The sequence below is a fragment of the Mastomys coucha genome, unplaced genomic scaffold (genome assembly GCF_008632895.1).
Source record: "Mastomys coucha isolate ucsf_1 unplaced genomic scaffold, UCSF_Mcou_1 pScaffold23, whole genome shotgun sequence".
NCBI classification, from domain to species: domain Eukaryota; kingdom Metazoa; phylum Chordata; class Mammalia; order Rodentia; family Muridae; genus Mastomys; species Mastomys coucha.
Window position 1 is genome coordinate 40131732 of NW_022196906.1, and position 19714 is coordinate 40151445.

A 19714-nucleotide genomic window follows, 5' to 3' on the forward strand; every position below is an offset into this window, starting at 1 on the left:
CCTGACACTGCAGAGGTAGAGATGGGATAATCAGATTCTGTGGCTAGACTAGGTTACATAGCAAGCTTGATTCCGGTCAGCTTAGGCTATACAGCAAGAGCATGTCTCAAAGCAAAGTTCACCCCCAAGTATTGTAAATTAGTAGTTTTCTAATTCTTTCATGCTTTCCGCATTTAGCAGTTTAAAGAACTTTGCTTTAAAAAAACTAGAGATTGTAGTGAGGTCACATTTCAGACAAGTTGGTACCCTAACAGTGGGACCCACTGGGGTTGTTTCTTTCTTTTCTAGTAAGACTGTGAGTCTGTAGACTGGAATGTATCTGGCGTGCTTTAGTCCACAGAAGGGTTCATTCTTTGTGTACATCACCATCTTTTCTCTCCCATCTCGACCACTGGCCTGCCTCCCTGTCCTGCGTCATTATTCTCTGCTGCTCAAATTATCCCACTTAGGAGCCACATCTAGTTGACTTCTCAACAACTCCTTTGCTTTTAAATAAGATTCTAGGCCTGTCCTGAACATTCTCTGTCTTGGATTTAGAGTTGAACAGTCCCTATCTAAATGAAAGTAAACTAGGAGGCTAAATTCTACCTCGGTAAGCAGTCATATTTATCTAACATTTAATGTTAAATTAACATTATTCATTTAACATTGCTTTTCTGTTCCTCCTACACAAACGGAAGCACACTGCATGATTTTTTTTTCTACCTTGTAAGAACTCAAGAATAGAAGCATCATTCAGATTAGCCAACCTATGCTGATACACCAGGACAGCATGAGAGACATCTGTTTCTACTGCAGGAAACCACAATTAACATTTTATTAAAAGACTTTTGGGATAGGAGGTAACTTATCACAAGCCACCAGGCTTTTTGCTTTAGAGATACTTTTTAAGGAGCCTTGTCAAAATCAGCCATTCTTTATGTATTTATGTAAATGGGCTTGTTATCAAAAGGCAAGCATTTAAAAAGAACATAAAATGCCCTTAGTTTACAAACCCTGCTTAGTGGCAAAGTGAGTTTAAAAAAAAATGTAGTTAGAACTCTGTTGGTGGGTCCTGCGTCCACAGATTAAGAGCACTGGTACATTTGTACTGGTTATATTTACCATGTCACAGTTTTCTGAACATGTCAGTTGCTTCACGTGTGCCAGCTAGTGTACAAGTGCAAGAAGTAGTGATGAATACAGAAGACACAAATCCCTGTTGACACTTGTTAGTAGGAGAGACAAACACCATGCAAACTACATAGATATATAATTAGTCAAAAGATGATAAATTGTGAAAAATATCGGGCTGGAGGAACAGTGGAGAGTTGGCTCAGTCATTGACAGCACCTGTGGCTCTTGAGCGGAGACCAGAGTTCAATTCTTTTTTGGTTTTTGGAGACAGGGTTTCTCTGTGTAGCCCTGGCTGTCCTGGAACTCACTCTGTAGACCAGGCTAGCCTCGAACTCAGAAATCCACCTGCTTCTGCCTCCCAAGTGCTGGGATTAAAGGTGTGCGCCGCCACCGCCCAGCTCAGAGTTCAATTCTTAGCATCCACGTGGTTTCTCACAACCTTCTGTAACTCTAGTTCTAGAGGATCTAACTCCCTCTTCTAGCTTCTGTGGTCACCAGGCACACACGTAATAAACAGATAAGCATGCCAATAAAACCACCCACACATAAGATAAAATCAAAGGGCAGTCAAGAGAGGACTCTAGAAGGTTGTAATGCTGTCATAGTTCACATGTTGCTGGGAGAAAATCAGGACAGAACAGCAGTCTTAAGGCATTACCTGTTTCTGTGTTTGAACATGACAGAATAGTGCAGGGAGAACTTTGGGGTAGTAGATTAGCTTTGTATCTTTTGGAGTCAAGTAAGATAGGCTTACTTGTGTGCACATGTGCAGACATTCTCACCAAGGAGTAACTCCCCAGGAAGAGTAGCTGGCAGGAGTCTGCATCCTGATTACAGTGAGAATGCTGTGTCTCTGCATGTGTACTAAAACGATACAGAGCTGTGTACACGTCACACCCATGCCAGATTCTGGCCCTTGTTTCTGTTCTATAATTGTGTAAGATTTAGCCATCGAGGAAGGTACAGGAGACCTATTTGTATTCTCTTCTCAGTGTCTTGTGACTGTTTAGAGAACAGATGCAGAAAGCCTTGGGCAGAATTGGGGATAATACTTAGGAGTAGTATCAAGAGATCTCAGTAATCTGGTGGCTGTTCACCCCAACTGGTGATGCTAGGCAGAGTAGAACCCAGCATGAGAAGTTGCTGGCTTCTGGGAACTTTTGGGGGTGGAGTTCATAGATTGTGTTGATGTGTTGGATGGTGAGTCTGGGAGAAGAAACGTACAACACAGACCACTGGCAAGCTGGACAGACTGTAAGAAGCACCCCAGCACGCCCAGAAGCCTGCTGTGTGTTTCTGCCAGGAAACAGAGCACCAAGCCTGCTTCCTCCACCCTGCGGCTCCCTGACCTTCATGTCCGAGGACAATAGGAGAGCAAAGTGAACACTCTCATTAACCTGCTTGCGGCAGCTTGAGTTATTTTGGCCTTACCCTGGCTCTTTTGGAAAGAAGCATTTGTTTGATAAACAGGAAGTTGTTTCCAGGGCTGTAGGAAGAACAAATGATAGAGCCAAGTGGCACAAGAAAGGGTTGCTGGCTCTAGGTATTTGGAAGGACAGACATGGTTTCAGGCCACCACAAGAGACCAGCACAGGCTGTGCTCACCTTCCATCTCAGGAAACACAGTTTTGCCCATCGCTTGACCTGTAGTGGTTTCCATCAGCTTTGAAGAATGGAGACAGTCTACACAGAGTGGAAAAGTGACTTATTTTAAGAAATTTTAGCTCCCTTCCCCGGTTCTATTAGTGGCACACCTCTAAGACGCCAGTGAGGCTGGTCCAGGCAAGCAAAGACTGGCCTGTGTGTTTCGTTCTTTGAAAGGCTCCCACCCCTACCTTGTGCCCCAGTAGACTGGGACAAAGTAAGAGTGAATTCTGAGGCAAGTCTATGTGCTAGTGCTGTAGTGTTTTTGAACCGCAGACTCTGTTACCCTCAGAGGGTATGTGAGCCTCAGAGTGCCACTGATTGAAAGACTTCATGGGGGAGCACCTGAGGATCCATGGCAAGTGATTAGCGATGACTGGTGAGTGGAGCAGAAAACCTCTGCCCCACTTTTTTTTTTTAAAGATTTATTTATTTATTATATGTAAGTACACTGTAGCTGTCTTCAGACGCTCCAGAAGAGGGAGTTAGATCTCATTACGGTTGGTTGTGAGCCACCATGTGGTTGCTAGGACTTGAACTCAGGACCTTTGCAAGAGCAGTCAGTGCTCTTAACTGCTGAGCCATTTCTTCAGCCCCAGAAGATATTTTCTTTTAACTCACTGTGTAGACCAGGCTGGCCTCGAACTCAGAAATTGGCCTCTACCTCCCAAGTGCTGGGATTAAAGGCATGTGCCACCTCTACCTGCTCTACCCCACTTTTGATAAGAACTCAAAGGGGAAAAAAAGGACTCACTTGTTTTCTGTTTTAACTGGCTAGAGCCATGGTGCAGTTAAAACTTCAATCAGCATCACATTTGGATAATAAACTGCTAGTTGTGGTGGGAAAGGTCTGCATGACAGACTGGACATAGCAGGTGTCGTCTGCCTGGGGGAAGCAGGGAAGAATCTAGCCGGTCAGAAGCTAAGCTCTTGGGACAGTTGAGACTTGTTCTATCAGGGCTGGCCTTGGTAGCCAGGACATAGGAGAGCTAGCTCACCAAATGGCCTGGAGGAAGTTACTTATAGCTGGAGTCCTGATGAAGATCAGATGTTTTTCTTTGACTGTTGAGTGGATTCAGAACCCACTGTGTAGAGGTGCCCCACTGTTGATTCAGATCCTCTGACTGAGAAGTGTAGGCTGACTACTACTCTGGATTTCTCCATCAGAGGTTAAATATCCCATCTGGACTTGAATATTTGCTTCCTGCCTACTGAGTCTGTGGAAACATAAAGCAACCATTTGTCAGCAGACCACTGAAAGGCAGGTTTCTACTGGGAATGAAAGTGCAGGCAGTTGGTTTCCTGGCACACCCACCTGATCTTAGACTGAGAGCAAACTAATGGGTGGGGGGAAGTCCAGTGGATGAAAATAAAAGCTGAGGCTAAGGTGTGAATGAATGCACCTGAGCCCATAGACAGAGCAGAAGGAGAGGAGCACGGAGCACCATTGAGGAACACGGAGTGCCAGCAAGGAGCAGTGGAGTCAAGTGCTGAACTAGGGAAGCCTGATGTGCCTGCAGCTGCTCAAGTGTCAGCCACAGCTATACCCACAGTTGCAGCAGTAGTTTGTGGACATTTGTAGTCGCAGTTCTGGGTGGTGTGAGTATCCCAGTCTACCTAGGATGCTACCAGGAATACCTTCCACCCGGACCCCAGCAGTGATGAGGGTTCTATGCAGCACAAGCGACTGTTGGAGAACTTGGAACTCTAACGAAATTCTTAATTATTCCCAGCATGGTGCTGAGTGAACATGTAATAAATGTGTTTTTAAATGTTGAAAATTCAAGATTTGTCATATATGGTAACTCTTAAAAGTACAAGTTTATCCCTAAATGCTTTTCATTGGCCCTGGCTTGTGACAGTTGGCTTCCATTTATAACAGAGCGGGAGGTGGGGCTGTTGGCAGTATAAATGTTTTTTCCAAGGACAACCAATGTGTCATTGTGGAGATAAAACAAAACTAGGCTGCATTCCACCAGCCTGGACTCTATAACAATTTTGAGAATTTTCCAATTATTTTAGAAAAATAAAGTACTTAGACATTTATAAAGAAGTTTTTTTTTTGGATGAAAGAAAATCCCTTATTTTGGAAATCACAAAATTAATCATTCTGTCATGTTTGAGAAGCTTTGATGTGTTTTGGTAATTAGTGTTTACTGCCAGACGAATGTCTCTTGGGCATTTTAATTAGTGGGTGGCATGGCCCAGTGAGCTTCTGATGGTAACCCTTCAGAAGAGTTTATTCTTATGTTTCTCAAGAAGAGCGGTCTCCTCAAAGCTCTTTAATTAGGCCAAGTTTAGCAACTAAAACATATTATTAGAATAATTAGGCCCCTCTTAAGGGAATGGGGGTCAGGGAACAGGTACTGTTAGAGAGGGATCACTTAAAATCTAGTGTCCTGCCACTGATGGATTTCCAATTCCTAAGCAGCTTGTGGTACATTGCCATCTTCAGTCAGGCACTTTCTAGTCAGAGCTCCCCACCCCCCACCATGGAGCTCACCAGTAGCCTAAATATGCTGGGTATAAGCTTTCCATTCCGTTCTGTCCTCTGTGTGAAGCTGTCTCTTACCTCCAGCCTAGAGTCTTATTTGTCCTCTCCTAAGTTGGAAGTAACTATGCTGGGTTTTTTGTTTGTTTGTGTTTGTGTTTTTAAGGGAACCACTTTAAAGATCTTGTGTATAGGAAACAAAACATTATAACAGATCTTTTAAGGGTTGTTTGCTTTGTCTATTTTGGTGATTTCAAACAGTCTCTTCCTAGGTGGCCCAAAGCTGGCCTCAAACAAGATGGCCCCTGCCTCAGCCTCTCAAATACTAGGATGATAGGTTTGTTTGCCACACCTGGCTTGGCTGATCTTTCTTAGTTGTTATATACATGTGATAGGGTGTGTGTTTTCTGTGTGTCTGTGTGTGTTCATCATGTTTACACTCTAGAATCATGTCCCTTGCTTTCAAAATGCACTTTATATATTTTTTAAAATCTGCCATGTAAACGGCTTTCCCTTAAGTTGTCTTGCTTTGCCCTTCTCCCTGGTTCTTGGCTGTTTTTCTCTGTGTCTTTGCAGTTATCTCTAGTGGTAACACTTTACCCTAGATTCTGTTTTCTTACAAGTTTAAAGAAAGATAACTATCACTAGTCCTCTGGGTGAGGTGTCACCAAAATAATTGCGTGATTTCAGTGAAGCACTATTAATAAGCAGTCATATGTATATTCATATTGCTTAATTTTTCACTTCCTTATCTCAGGATCATATGATAACATTCTGATGGCAAATGAGTCCTTTTGCTAGATCTCTGGATGGTCCCAACAGAACATGCTGTGACACCCTGTGCCCCCCCACCCTGTGTGTGTGTGTGTGTGTGTGTTTGGTTTTTCAAGACAGGGTTTCTTTGTGTAGCCCTGGATATCCTGGAACTCTCACAGAGATCCACCTGCCTCTGCCTCCCAAATACTGGGATTAAAGGTGTGCCCCACCCCACCCATCCAGTATACACTCTTAACTGCTCCCAAGGCTGACATTTATAATCTGTTCAGCTGTCATGATGTAGAGTTGGATTAAGGGTATTAATGATGCTGGCTCAGTGTAAACCTAGTACCTTACCCTAAAGTACTAGGAGTGTACTTTTAAAGTTACTATAATGGCTATGGAACAACCAAATTGTTTTTCAGTCTTGAGGATAGCCTGATGTCTAATATTATAGTGTCTGTTACAGGTGAGGGCTTTTTTGGAGGGGTGTGGGGGTTACCCTCTATTCTAGCCACTTCTCTATTGATCATTTTTCTTGGTAGAAACTTCATATTACCTATAAAATTAATACTTTAGTTCTAAGAAGAGCAGATTCAGATATAAAGATGTATGTGCCGTGGTAAGTGACTCTAGTATGTTTTTTGTGTCCGATTATAGGGCTTTAAAAAATAAGAGAAGCTAGGATGGACAGAGCTCTATGTAAGGCCAGTCTTCCACCTTGTGGTGTCTGCTGCAGTCTATGGCTTCGTTGCTAAGGCTCTGCTTTTTGACACACTCTTCAAACACAGGAGTGCTTCCGATGCTTCTCTTGGTGTGTTTGCTAATGCACGTGCAATCTCTGCAGGAGGCTTGAAAAGGGAGGTGTTAAGTGTTATAATTCTGGAAAAGTAGCACTTAGCCCTGAGAACACTTTTCCAATGTGTTCTTTTTGTTTGTGTGTGTTTTTGTGTGTAGGAGGGAGGTGGTCCAAGACAGGGTTTTTCTGTGTATCCATGGCTGTACTGGAACTTGATCTTTAGACCAGACTGGCCTTGAACTCAGAGATCCAAGTCCCTCTGCCTCCCAAGTGCTGGGACTAAAAGAGTGTGCCACCACTGCCAGGCAGTAATATGTACTTGTATGCACCCTTATCATGATAGGTGCAGGCTTAAAGTGGTTTGGGCTCAGGTGCTAGTGAGCTTTATTGATGTTCACAGGAGTGTGTCTTGTTCAGGTTTGTCAGTTCATTTGTTTTAGATGTACATATATAAATAAATGTTTCAACTGCATGTATGTGTATGCACTACACACATACCTAGTACTTATGGAGGTCAGAGGAAGGCCTCAGATCTAGAGCCACCGTGTGTGCTGCTGAGCCATCTCTCAAGCCCCTCTGTTCACTTTGTAATTCTGTTATCTGATGGATACTCAGTTGCCTCCTAAAGCTGTCTGTAGGGCTCTGCCAGCATCTTGGGTGGACACTGACTCTGCTCTTGTTCACCACAGACCACTTGGTGGCCCATGGAAGAATGGCAGAGAAGGAAGCTCGGCGGAAGTTCAAACAGATCGTCACAGCCGTGTATTTTTGTCACTGTCGGAATATCGTTCACCGAGATTTAAAAGCCGAAAACTTGCTCCTGGATGCCAATCTGAATATCAAAATAGCAGGTGAGGTGTGCATGTGCATGTGCGTGTACGTGTATGTGCTGAAGACAGGAGTCATGGTTAAAGGAGGAACACTTTAGTCTTTTTAAAAAATTGGAGTTGAGGCTTGTTCATGCTGAGGACACTTCTCTACTGAGCTTCACCCCCACTCCACACTTTGCTTTAATAGCCTGAAAATTAATAAAATTCCAAAGCACATTTAAAAATATAATATTAGCAGGATCTCTTTAGGAAGAAAGGAAAAAGTAGTATTTCAAATTCTATTACTTTGATAAATCCTTTGTAAATAATGAGGAATAAAATATTTCTTTATTGGGTGGCATTAACTGGTTTGGGCCAGCACAGACACAACCCTTGCTCACTCAGCTGGCTGTGCTTCATGAGCACACGATAATGTTTATTTAAAGCTTCCTTGTCTCTTTTAAAGGAGAAAAGGTGGGTTTAGGAGCTATTCAGATTGTTCTGAGGGTTTTCTTCTCCTACGTACATAGATATGTGCTTCCAGCTCTTATAGTCTAGTGTGGGACCTACTCAGCCAGTTTTAACCTATATTTATTTCAGTTCACCTCTTACTATGTCCCACCACTGTGCCAGGTTAACTTCTACATTTCTTTCTTACTGGCTTACACTTGTTGCTCTGACCTATCAGCATTTGCCTGACAGATACAAGTCCATCTCCTACTGATTAGCAGACAGAGAGTATATAGCAACTATAAATAGAAAATAGTTTTTTTTTTTTGTTCTTTGACGGTTTCTAATAATACATTGTATGTCCCTTATCTCCCAGAGGAAAATAAAGTAGTTCATGCTGAAAATTGAGGTATTGTTTGACTATAACTGCCTTGTAAAGCCAAGCAGTCAAAAGCTGTTCTCAGATTTCCCTGTAAGCAGGGCAGGAGTTGAGTGGTCAGATTTATATCTTGTTCCAGGTCAAAGTACCTGAGCAAGCCCCTGCCAGCTATGGTGCTTCTGTCTCTTAGGGGCAGACCTATCCCCTTTAAGTCCCAGGAACAGCTCGTTTCCTCCATCCTGATCTCAGTCTGACGGTTGTACTTGTGATCTGAGGCTCACATAGTCTTCCACTGTGTTGAGCCTTGGCATGACACAGCAGGCAAGAGTCAAAGGTTTTCTTTTTTGGCTTGAGACTAAGCCAGGCACTCTGACTTATCCTGCTTTAGCCTGTCAAAGGACATTACTTAGCATGAAACCATGATTTTCCTTTGTCTTCATGTCAGTTGTAACTGTTCCCATAGAATTAGGTAATGTGGAAAGATCTGGCAATGTCAAACCTTCTTTTGTAATTACTTTTTTTTTGTGGCTTCAATGAAATGAATTGTAAACAGTATATACTGAAGCTCTCAGAACTCAGACACGTGATATGGAGACTGAGGAGGAGGATCTTGATTTGAAGGCAGGCTGGGTGCATTGCAAGGCCCCAGTCTTGAAAAAAGTGCATTGCAACAGGCCTCTTAGCTCCTTTCTGTTGACGAAACAAATTAGCACAAACTCCATGGCTGCAAGTCTGATGGTGTTCTAAGTCAGCTTGGAGGTCAGAAGCATAAAACATCGATTAGTAGGCATAGCTCCTGGAGGATCTAGGGGAAAAGCCCAAATTCTTGCCTTTTTTACCTTGTGGAGGGAACCTGCCTTTCTTGGCGTAGGCCCCATCTTCATGGCACTTCATGAACCTCATGGTTCCATTGTGGGGACTCTGTTCTCCTGATTCCTGGTACTCTAAGGAATCCTGTCATTACATCAGGTCCTCCTAGATAATCCAAGACAACCTCTGCAGTTTCCAAATGTTAACTTGGTCACTTTTATACAGAAAGCTCCTTTGACATTCACAAGGATAGGGATACTTGGCACATGGTTGTGTTTGAAGGACACAAGCCCATCCCAGAGCCATTATTGCCTTTCGATTATTAAGTAGTTTAAAGAAGGCCCCTCTTTATATTTTATAATTATATTCTGCATATATGACCTAAGTTTAAAGTGGTTTTGTTTGTTTGTTTGCTTTGTACTATGTTGTTTTTATGCTTGGTTCATAATTTTCACATTAGGGTCATTTTGATTCGGTTAAGGAAAATTCCAGTGTCACTTGGTTTTTTCTGGAGAAGCCAAAATAAAAGCAAAGGTCATTGATAATTGAAACTAAAATTACTGAAATATTAGTGGAAGGTGATTTAAAAAAAATCGGGGTTGGGGGGGCTGGAAAGATGGCTCAGCAGTTAAGAGCACTGACTGCTCTTCCAGAGGTCCTGAGTTCAATTCCCAGCAACCACATGGTGGCTCACAACTACCCGTAATGAGATCTGACACCCTCTTCTGATGTGTCTGAAGACAGCTGCAATGTACTCATATAAATTAAAAATAAATAAATCTTTAAAAAATTTTTTTGGTAAGTAATTGTAACAAATCCAGGCAGTGACAGTAACAGTGTACCCACTGGTGCATTAGTGAAAGCTACTGGGACACTGGCATCTATGCCCTCTGTGTTCTAACACATAGACTTTGACACAGTTTTAAAGTTCATTTTAAGTGTTTACATTTTTAGTATTTGTTTTCAGAGCAAAACAAAGACTAAATTGGGACTGTAGTTCATGGTCTGCTACCATGCCCAGTGTTTATCTTTGGGGGACTGCTCATGTGCTCTTCCTTTTGCATGCCCTAATTATGTGATTTCTCAATCATTGCTTGAGCTTGGGGTGTTTGCACAAGTATTAGATGGAATTCTCCTTCGCACTTGTGCCTATCTTCCTTGAACGTAATGGATCACTAGGAGAAATGCCTTTACTGGAGTCCAAGTAGTTCAGAGTGGACTGAGTCATAAGTAAATGAAAGCAGCCTTATTTCTAAGAGCTTAAAGTGACTCTTAGCGCCATGCTTCTGTCAGTGGTCATTTTGGATACCATATTAGAAGCATTAGGAAGAAGCCACTCTATATGAAAGACATATGTTTACAAGAGAGAAAATGAGCTTTTTGGCTGTGTGTGTGTGTGTGTGTGTGTGTGTGTGCATGTGTGTGTACGAAAAATTCTTCCTATGTAGCTCAGGCTGGCCTCCAACTCAAGAGCTTCCTATTTCAGTCTCTAGATAGGTTATAATATAGGCATACACCACCATCTCTGCGTGGGGGTGGGGGAAAGAGTTAATAAAACAAACCAGAGATGTTCTTAGTCCTGGCATACCTATCTTAGCTACTAGTGAGGCGAAAGTAGGAGAATTTTAAGTTTGAGGCCAACCTGGGCACCTTTTTGAGACCCTGTCTCAAAAAATGAAAGAGGTAGGCAGAATGCTTACCTAGTATCAATTAGGTTCTGAGTTTAATACTTGGTACCACCAAAAAAAGATCCTCAGTCTTTAGTCCCTCATCTTTAAATTATGTGTGTTAAGGAACAACTAGTTTGGGCTGGTGAGATGGCTCAGCGGATAAGAGCACCGACAGCTCTTCGGAATGTCATGAGTTCAAATCCCAGCAACCACATGGTGGCTCACAACCATCTGTAATGCAATCTGACGCCCTCTTCTGGTGTGTCTGAAGACAGCTACAGTGTACTCATTTATAATAAAAAATAAAGCTAAAAAAAAAAAAAAAAGGAACAACTAGTTTGGATTAATACAAATTTTAATTATGAAATGTAAGCAGTTAACATTTTATATCAATTATTTCTCCAAGTGGTTTTTGTTTTAAAAGCATTCTGGTAGCTCAGCTACTAAAGGTGTTTGCTGCCAAGTTTGATGGCTTGTGTTCCATCCACGCATTGGAAGGAGGAAATTGACCCTGGCAAGTTAGTTGTCCTCTCATCTCCATGTACACACTATACATGCATTGCCCTCCTCAATAAATAAATAGTTATAAGAGAAAAAAAATTGGGGACAGGGTCTCACTGTATGGTCCTGTCTGGCCTGGAACTGTGTGTAGACCATACATACAGTAACAAAGCTGTCTTCCATAGAATCTCTTCAGTGGGGTTTGTTGTGAGTGAGGCTCCAGCATCTGCAGGCAAAGTTGCAAGATCTGGAACTGAGGATCTGCGGCTCAACTGTGGCCATGACCATTGTCTTTAAAAGCTTCTAGTTCAGGAGGCTCAGCAGCAACAGAAGGGAAGAGTGACTCCTGCCCACAGGGGTCCCAAACATTCAGAGTGCTGGCAGTTAGACAATACCAGAGTCATGCTGCACAGGGCCTTTCCCATGTACCACTTAATGCCTTTGTATACGTCAATGCAGTGTCTTCTGAAAACATGAGAACCCTTTCATCTTCCAGCTTTAACTTCCAAAATGGATTTATGATCTGCATCCCTGCAGACCTCTTCATGTACCTGCTGCTGGAGAAAGGACAGGTTCTTAGCTCTTAACCCTTCAGTTTCCATGTTTCAGATGTGTGTGATTCTGTGATAAAGCAGAGGAAGGGAGTGCAGCCTAACTTTTCAGTCCACAGCACATGGCAGGGTATTATCCCTGACTGATAAGTGTTTAATCTCTTCAGCTACCAAATTATAGGTCATGTGACAAAAGATATATTCTAACCCATTAATGATACCGTGTAATCACCCTATACTTCCATAGACTGAAGAACACACTTTAGTGTGTAAAACTCCAGTTTACTAGAAGTGTGCACAGGATCTATAAGCACACTGTGTCTGCTGCCTCACCCCACATTGCACCATGTACATGAATCTCAGTAAGCAGACCTCTGCCTGAGGTACCCATTCTTCCTCATGGCCAGACACTTGGCTTTAGACTTTGCCTTTTCATCCCTACCAGGTGGGAGCGATGAGGTCTGGAGGGCTGGAGCCAGGCTGGGCGTACCCTCAGGCATGGCTAAGCTTCCAAGGCCCTCCAGGTGGGCCTGGAATTGGACCAGAGGTTGGGCCAGGTTTGGAGATATTGGGGATCTTTCCATATCCCCCGACATGTGAGTTCCATGGAGGAATAACATATTGTGGGCCTCAAATTGGCCTGGACCTAATACCCTAAGTTGGCCTGGAGATTGAAGTCTAAGTGCCGGGCAGGAACTGGAATGGGGAGCAACTCAGAGACTCTCTTCCCTGGGCCCTGACCTGTCCACCTCAGAGCCGTGAAGTTGGAGAAGGTGGAATCCAGACCCAAGGAGTCCCAGGACAAGAAAGTCCTGAAGAAAGAACTAGAACAGCTTACTCCTGAAGCAGGAGTACGGTGGGACATACCCAGACTGATGTAGGGCTCATCCTGGGCATTCTCTTTGGAAAGGTATTCAGCTAGATGACCATCCACTACTTTGAGTCCTTTAGCTCAGCTTCAGGAACATTTGACCCCAGGCCATTGCTGGAGAAGTGGGTAGAAAGGCCAAGAACCTTCGGGAGATTTGCATGACATAGACCCTAGTACAGACACAGAAAAGAAAAATAGAAAAGCACGGAGAAGTGCATTGGGGCAGGAGGGAGAGCAGGGGAACATGGTTCTATGGGGAAAATGATCAAGCATTGACTGTTCCCAAGAGAGGATTATGAGATACAGGTCTCTTTTCCCAGGGGCAGTCTGTATTCTTTCCTCTGCCATAGGGCCCCCATTTTGGTGCCTCAGGCTGCTTGAGCCCTCATTTCACCATGCTCTACCCTTAGGACCCTTTACCTGAGGATGAAGTCTTTCCCTCTAGAGATTTCTGTCACTGTTCTAGGCATTTTAAACTGGGGCACCATCCCTGCCAGTGGATGTAGGGAACAAAGAGGGGGAAAGAGCTAGACCAAGAGAACTTGGAGACTGTACCACCAGGGCTTTGGGGTGAAGTTCCTCATTTGCTGAGTAGGGATAGAAGGCAAAAAGTGATGGATGAAGATGAAGTTGAGTGCCGGTGTTGATCATAAGCCATCACTCATCATTTAAATAAAGAAGCTTGGGACACTGTAAAGAAAAAAAAACCCTCAATAGCTTTCCTGATTCAGTCTTTATGCTAATGCTCATATAGATATAAATGCCTTATTCAAGATGTAACATTTGAGGAAAGGCTTGAAGGACGGTGATCAACAGTGTAGAGGAGAGACTTGCAGGGGCTCTGTCAGCAAATATGGATAAACTGCCTACTGTGCAGTCACTGGTTGAGGTCCTGGGGATGCAGCAGCAGAGGAAACTGTCCCTTTCAATATCGTTCTGATGAGGAGAGATACAACTCTTAATAAAAGAAAGCTACAGCCTGAATAATTTGATAGACTGATTTAAACAGAGTAGGTAAAGCCTTCCAAGCTGAAGGAAGATAATGCAAAGCCACAGAGAAGAGGTGAGTCTAAAGGAGGTCAGCGTGGCCAGGGCTAAAAAGGGAGAGTGGATGGAGTTAAGGTGACAGGAATGGCCAGGGCCAGTTGCACTCCAGGATGTGGGATTTTATTTTAGTTCTACTAGGAAGCTGAGGCCCAAGTGTCGTAGAATGTCATGACACATTTGCAGACAAGCTTTGGGATGGGTCCTATGTTTGACTCCTATGGTGAGATGGGAGGCAGAAACACAAGAGTCACTGGAAGGCTTATAAGTCAGCTAGCCTGGAGTGCAAAGCATAGCAGAGTCAAGACTCTGCCTCAGAAACTAGATAGAAGGAAAGAACTGACTCCCAAAAGTTCTGAGCTCTACATATGTGCCATAGCACATTTTGATGCATGTGGGCATGTGCAATATAATTTTCAAGTGGTATGGGAACCATGTGTAAGAAATAGAAGGGTTTTTTTTCTTCACTAAATTGTGAAATTGCTTGACTATTAAGACATAATAAGGTACTTTCACTATAGATAGAAAAAGATTTGGGGAGAGAGAAGGGCAAGAAGATAAAAGACCAGTTAAAAATGCTGCAGAGTGGTAAAGTTCTACATGAGGATGGTGGTCACAGACATGGGAAGATAGGAAAGGGCAAAAACAGGAAATTCTGCAGAGAATTTCCAGGACATGCTAGCAATGGGGTATCTAAGCCATGGAGAAGGAAATTCACATCAAATAATTGTTTACAATAGAATCTATGCATAACCATCAACAGTGAAGGTATGTTCTTGTTTAATAGTCAATACACTGCAGTTTGAAAACCATTTAAGTCTTGTTCCCAAAGATTAAGTAGTGAGATGTCAGATTAAGTAGTGAGATGTCAAATTAAGTAGTGAGATGTTTATGTCTAAAAAAAAAAAAAAGTTTTAAAAAAAAAGTTAAACATAGCTGACTTACTCCCTAAAGAAAAGAGCTTTCAAGTTTTAGACATTATGAGAATGTTTTGAAAATTGTGGAAACTTATTTTCTTTAACCAAAGGAAGTTGGAAACTTTCCCCTTTAAATGTCCACTCCCAGAATGGGCTCCACGAGACAGTTTCCACTCCCATGTTATTGTTTTAGTTGGCAGTCAGGAGACAGCACGGACCTTCAGGGTAGCTACAGAGAAGCCAGCCATTTGGGAAGGGTTTCCAGAGTGCATGGGTTTAAGAGATGGTGGAAAGTTCGGGCCTTGGTGCAGTGAGATTGAGAGAGTGGTGTTTATTAAAAATCAAAACATTTTGTGAGCAAGCGCATTGACCTTTTGCAATCCACAAGAGCATTCAGAGGGTGGCAACCTTGGGTTTCTGAGAACGGCTGCTCTCTGCTGTGATTGGGACTGCCCGGCTGTCCCCAGAGAGTCCCTATGCTGCGTTCATCTGTCAGTCCATTCCTTATCCCTGACCCAACACTTTATTTGGGTTACGCTTCATACCTTCTAGGCTGACAGGCCAGGAAATTGAGAGCCAGAGAAGACCATTGTGACCTCCTAAATTCAGGTCATAATTGACCCTAACTTTTGCCATGTCCCTGGCATGGCACATGGCACTCATGTAAAAGGTGCTAAGTGATTCTGGTACATGCAAAGTGGTTGGAAAGTAAAATCTGAAAATTTGGAAGCTGGAGACAGCTCACTGGTTAAGAATGCCTGACATACAACCATGAGAACTTGAGCCCAGGCCCCAGCAGCCACGTAGCCTATAACTCTGGCTTTGGGGAATCACTCACTCTTTTGGCTTCCTACAAGTATATAGCTGCATGCACCTATGTGTATGTACCCAACAAGTGTAAATGGATTTTAATAAATAATGCAGATAGTAGTAAACACTCTGAAAAATTATCTCTTCTGAGGAACAGAAAGATGGCCTAGAAGTTAAAGTCGTATACCACTCTTCCAAATGACCCATGCTTTGTTGTCACACTCATACTGAGTGGTTTACAATTGTTTACAGCTCCATCTGCAGGGAATCTGAAACCCTCTTCTGACCTCTGAGGACACTGCACTCCTCAAGCACAGAGATACATACACATACATAAAGTAATTTTTAAATTAAAATTATTTCTCCTAAATCTTGCTCCTAAGACTACTATTCTTTTATTCAAAAGTATTTGAGAGATATATGCATCTATATGTATTTATATGAATATATATGTTTTGTATGGAAAGAGTATAAAGTTAAAATTGGAACATTGGTTTTTGTCAGCTGTAGTTCTGTGTTGTGAAGTGTCAAGAATGACTGTGTATTTATAAGGCCTCTTCCAGTGCAGCGCCTCGTCAGATTTTTCCACTGTGGTCTGCACACAGCAGAGGGAAAGGAAGACAATGGGCTGGGATGAGTCTGGGGTGACAGCATACCCTGAAATGACCTTTCACAGAAATGCTTAATGCCGTGCTTCATGCTGTGCTCTACTCTATGTCATCTCTGCATTTGCTTTGATATTAACATTATCAACAGCTTAATGTCAGAGAAAGTTGATGTTCCGGAAAGATAGGTTTTCTAACTCCTGGCAAACTGAAATGTGCTCCTGAGGATATGTAAACATACACATTAGAGAAGCGAGGGTCATTTCTTCCCCAACCACAGATTTGTCTTATGAAGAAGACCTCTGGATTGTTCACACTGATGCCTGTTCTTTTCTTCAGCCTCTGGGATTCCTGTACTAGGAATTATCTATTAATTGCAGGAACCTCATTTGGGAGATAATTAGAAAATGAGGGAGACTGAGGTTTAGAATAGAAAAAGTAAGGGGAGCAGAGGCAACAAAAATGATGGAAGCTTTTGCTTTGAGCCTGAGCTGAGGGTTGGATAGGGTGCTCATGTGCTTGTGCCCCCCACTCACCAAAGAGCAGCTCTAGCTTTCAGACTGCTTTCTCTGGGACCACACGGGGCACAGCATTTAATAAAATATAGGCCAGTGAGGATGCGAGGTTAGCCATTCTCACTGCACTTCCCCGACTGGCTGACCGACACACCTGTTCCCATTGAAACTCATGTGAACACATCAGATTAAAAACTGTTACTTCCTAGTCTAGATAATACCAATACCTAAGACAAATAAAAAAATCTCAGTCTTATGAAAATTACAGAATTCTTAACACTCAAAGAATAAGTGAAGGAAGAGTGGAGACACTCAATGATCATTTCTAGTCCGGGATGTTTTGCAAGGACTTCAATAGCTATCTGTTTATAGTATTGCTGACTTTATTAGATGACATAAATGCAGTATGGTTTTCCCTAAGTCTATCCTAGACCATGCTTCACTAATTCTTCAGCAGACCTGCGTCTCTGCCTCCTCAGCGGCAGTTGTCATTGGGAAAGACTGACGTGCTCTGTTACTCTAACGTAAAGGATTTCTGGAGTGTATTGTGTAAAATTTGCAGGACTCTTAAAGTGCTTGCACTTTGCATTCATGCTCACATGCACACACATACACAGATAACAAAATAATTTAAGAATAAAAGGATGTCACTGGGCATGGTGACATAAACTTTTAATCCCAGCACTTGGGAGGCAGTAGTAGGAAGATCTCTGTTAGTTGGAAGCCAGCCTGGTCTACAGAATGAGTTCTAGGGCAGATAGAGCAATAGAGAGAGAATCTGTCTCAAAACAACAGCAACAAAAAACCTTTTTTTTAAAAAAAGATTTATTTATTATTATATGTAAGTACACTGTAACTGTCTTCAGACACACCAGAAGAGAGTATCAGATCTCATTATGGTAGGTTGTGAGCCACCATGTGGTTGCTGGGCTTTGAACTCAGGACCTTCAGAAGAGCAGTCAGTGCTCTTAACCACTGAGCCATCTCTCCAGCCCAACTATTTTTAATAAAGTATATAAGACTGCTTTTTCATGACGTCCCCATTAGATTCTCATTTTTATGAGTTCAGACATATATTTTTATCAGTTCTCTTAAAAATCATAAAAGAGTAAGTATAATATTTTTATCTGTTTACTCAGTGTCAAATGAATAAGACCACTTTGCTAATGCCGTGCCTGGGTATTTTGAATAGGCTTTTAAAGTTATACTGGGCTGTGTGGTCTTTGGCTTTTTGCTTAGACTGCACACAGCTCACCATTAATTTAACACCTATTATACCAACAGGAAGGAGTCTTTCTGAGCCAGTGACTTCTGAGTCTTTGGGTTCTCAGTGGTCATAGAGATTCATGTCTCAAAAAATGATAATAAAAGGCTGTGGATATAGCTCAGGGGTAGGGTGTGTCTAGCATGTTCAGGGTGCTGGGTGTGATACACCCCAAAGAAGGGAAAATGGGGAGAAAGTAAGAAGTGGTCAGGCACAGGCTGACATAATTTGCTATGCAGCCAGTTCAAGACCAACCTGGGATAAATGAGACCCTATCTCAACTACCCTCTCCCCCAAAATGATTTTCCCTTGCCTTTTCTTAGGAGCTAGTTGATGGAGAAGTTCTTCAGGTCTTCCCACCCTCCTCTGAGTGCCCCTGAGTAGGATTTAAGTGTGTGTGCCTTCGGGCAGGGGCTAACGGGCAGGCTCCTCCTCACTCAGCACATTCATCGCTCAGTTACAGTAGTTGGTTACCATGAGACTCTTCACCAGGAGGTAGACTTTCCTTGTATTTTGTTAAATTTATATGTTATGAACTATATAAGGAAGATGGAACACTAATGTTAAACTTCAGATTAATGAGAATGAAGGATTATTTATGCAGTGCTTCAAGATTCACTTCTTCAAATTTATTAGTTACCCTGTTTATCACAGTTTTTGTAAAGCATCAAGGCATGCTGCTAAGGCTCAAAAGCCAGACTTCTTATTTTTTATTTATTTATTTTCTATTTTTTTTATTTTTTTAAAGCCAGACTTTTTAAAAACTTGAGTATAGACAGATGAACATACACACATGATGTAGATAGACATAATCAATTCAAATATTATATACTAATAGCCATATACCTATAAATGTATATATACTATAGTGTATTCTTGGGGTAGTATAATAGATTATTATAAATCATGGCCCTAAGCTTGCTAATCCATTTTATCATTTGCAAAAATAAAACATGAAAATAATTCAGATTAACTGATTTGGTGGTTTAGGGTCTAATATGTCCACTCAAAATGCCAAGTCATTAAAAGCTTTTACCTATCATAATTAATTAATTTCTGTGCATATGCAGCTTCTATAATAAGCCTTATATAGACAACTGAAATGAATCTTTTTCACAAATAAATTAGTGTGGGTGCTGTTAATGGTGGCATGTCTCTGCTTGAGATTTCTGAAGGATTTTTCAGTCCTGTTTTTCTTTTATCAAACACAAGCTAGCCTCACACTCAAGTTTCTCCTGCCTTAGTTTCTGGAATTACGTATGTGCCACCATATCCCAGTCCCTTAAATCAACTGTTTGCTTCTTTGTTGAGGAAGGGGTAGGAGAATTGAGATAGAGTTCATTGTACTGCGGGTGGGCCAAAACTGCTTGATCATAATCAAGCAAAAACAACAGAATTAGGTCTTTTTGTTGTTATTGTTTTTTTTTTAATGTCTTTCTTGGGATGTTTTAAGACAATATTTCATTTTAAAAGGAGTTTGTACCTGGATGTGGTAGCTCACATCTGAAATTGAAGCATTTGGCAGGCAGGGGAACAAGCTCAAGGCCAGCCTGGTAGCTGGTACCATTGGTAAGCTCTGGGTACTACAGTGTGAGCTGGAGCTTGTATGGGGGAGGGAGAGGGGCTCCCACAAGTTGTCCCTGGGCACACCAAGGCATGTCTTTCCCCTCGCCCCAACTAACTAACTAAATGCTTTTAAATCTTGGAAAAAG

At 42.2% G+C, this 19714-nt stretch overlaps 1 protein-coding gene and 1 pseudogene across 2 annotated transcripts in view; both read left to right on the forward strand.

Annotated features, from left to right (window-relative positions):
* Nucleotides 1–19714, forward strand: part of Sik3 (SIK family kinase 3) — a 223149-nt gene that overhangs the window by 142880 nt on the left and 60555 nt on the right. For both annotated transcript variants that reach the window (XM_031343507.1, XM_031343506.1), the window contains exon 4: nt 7496–7657. In XM_031343507.1, the coding sequence (XP_031199367.1) occupies nt 7496–7657 (162 nt within the window). The remainder of the gene's footprint in view (nt 1–7495; nt 7658–19714) is intronic.
* Nucleotides 12376–14724, forward strand: LOC116072191 (annotated as a pseudogene).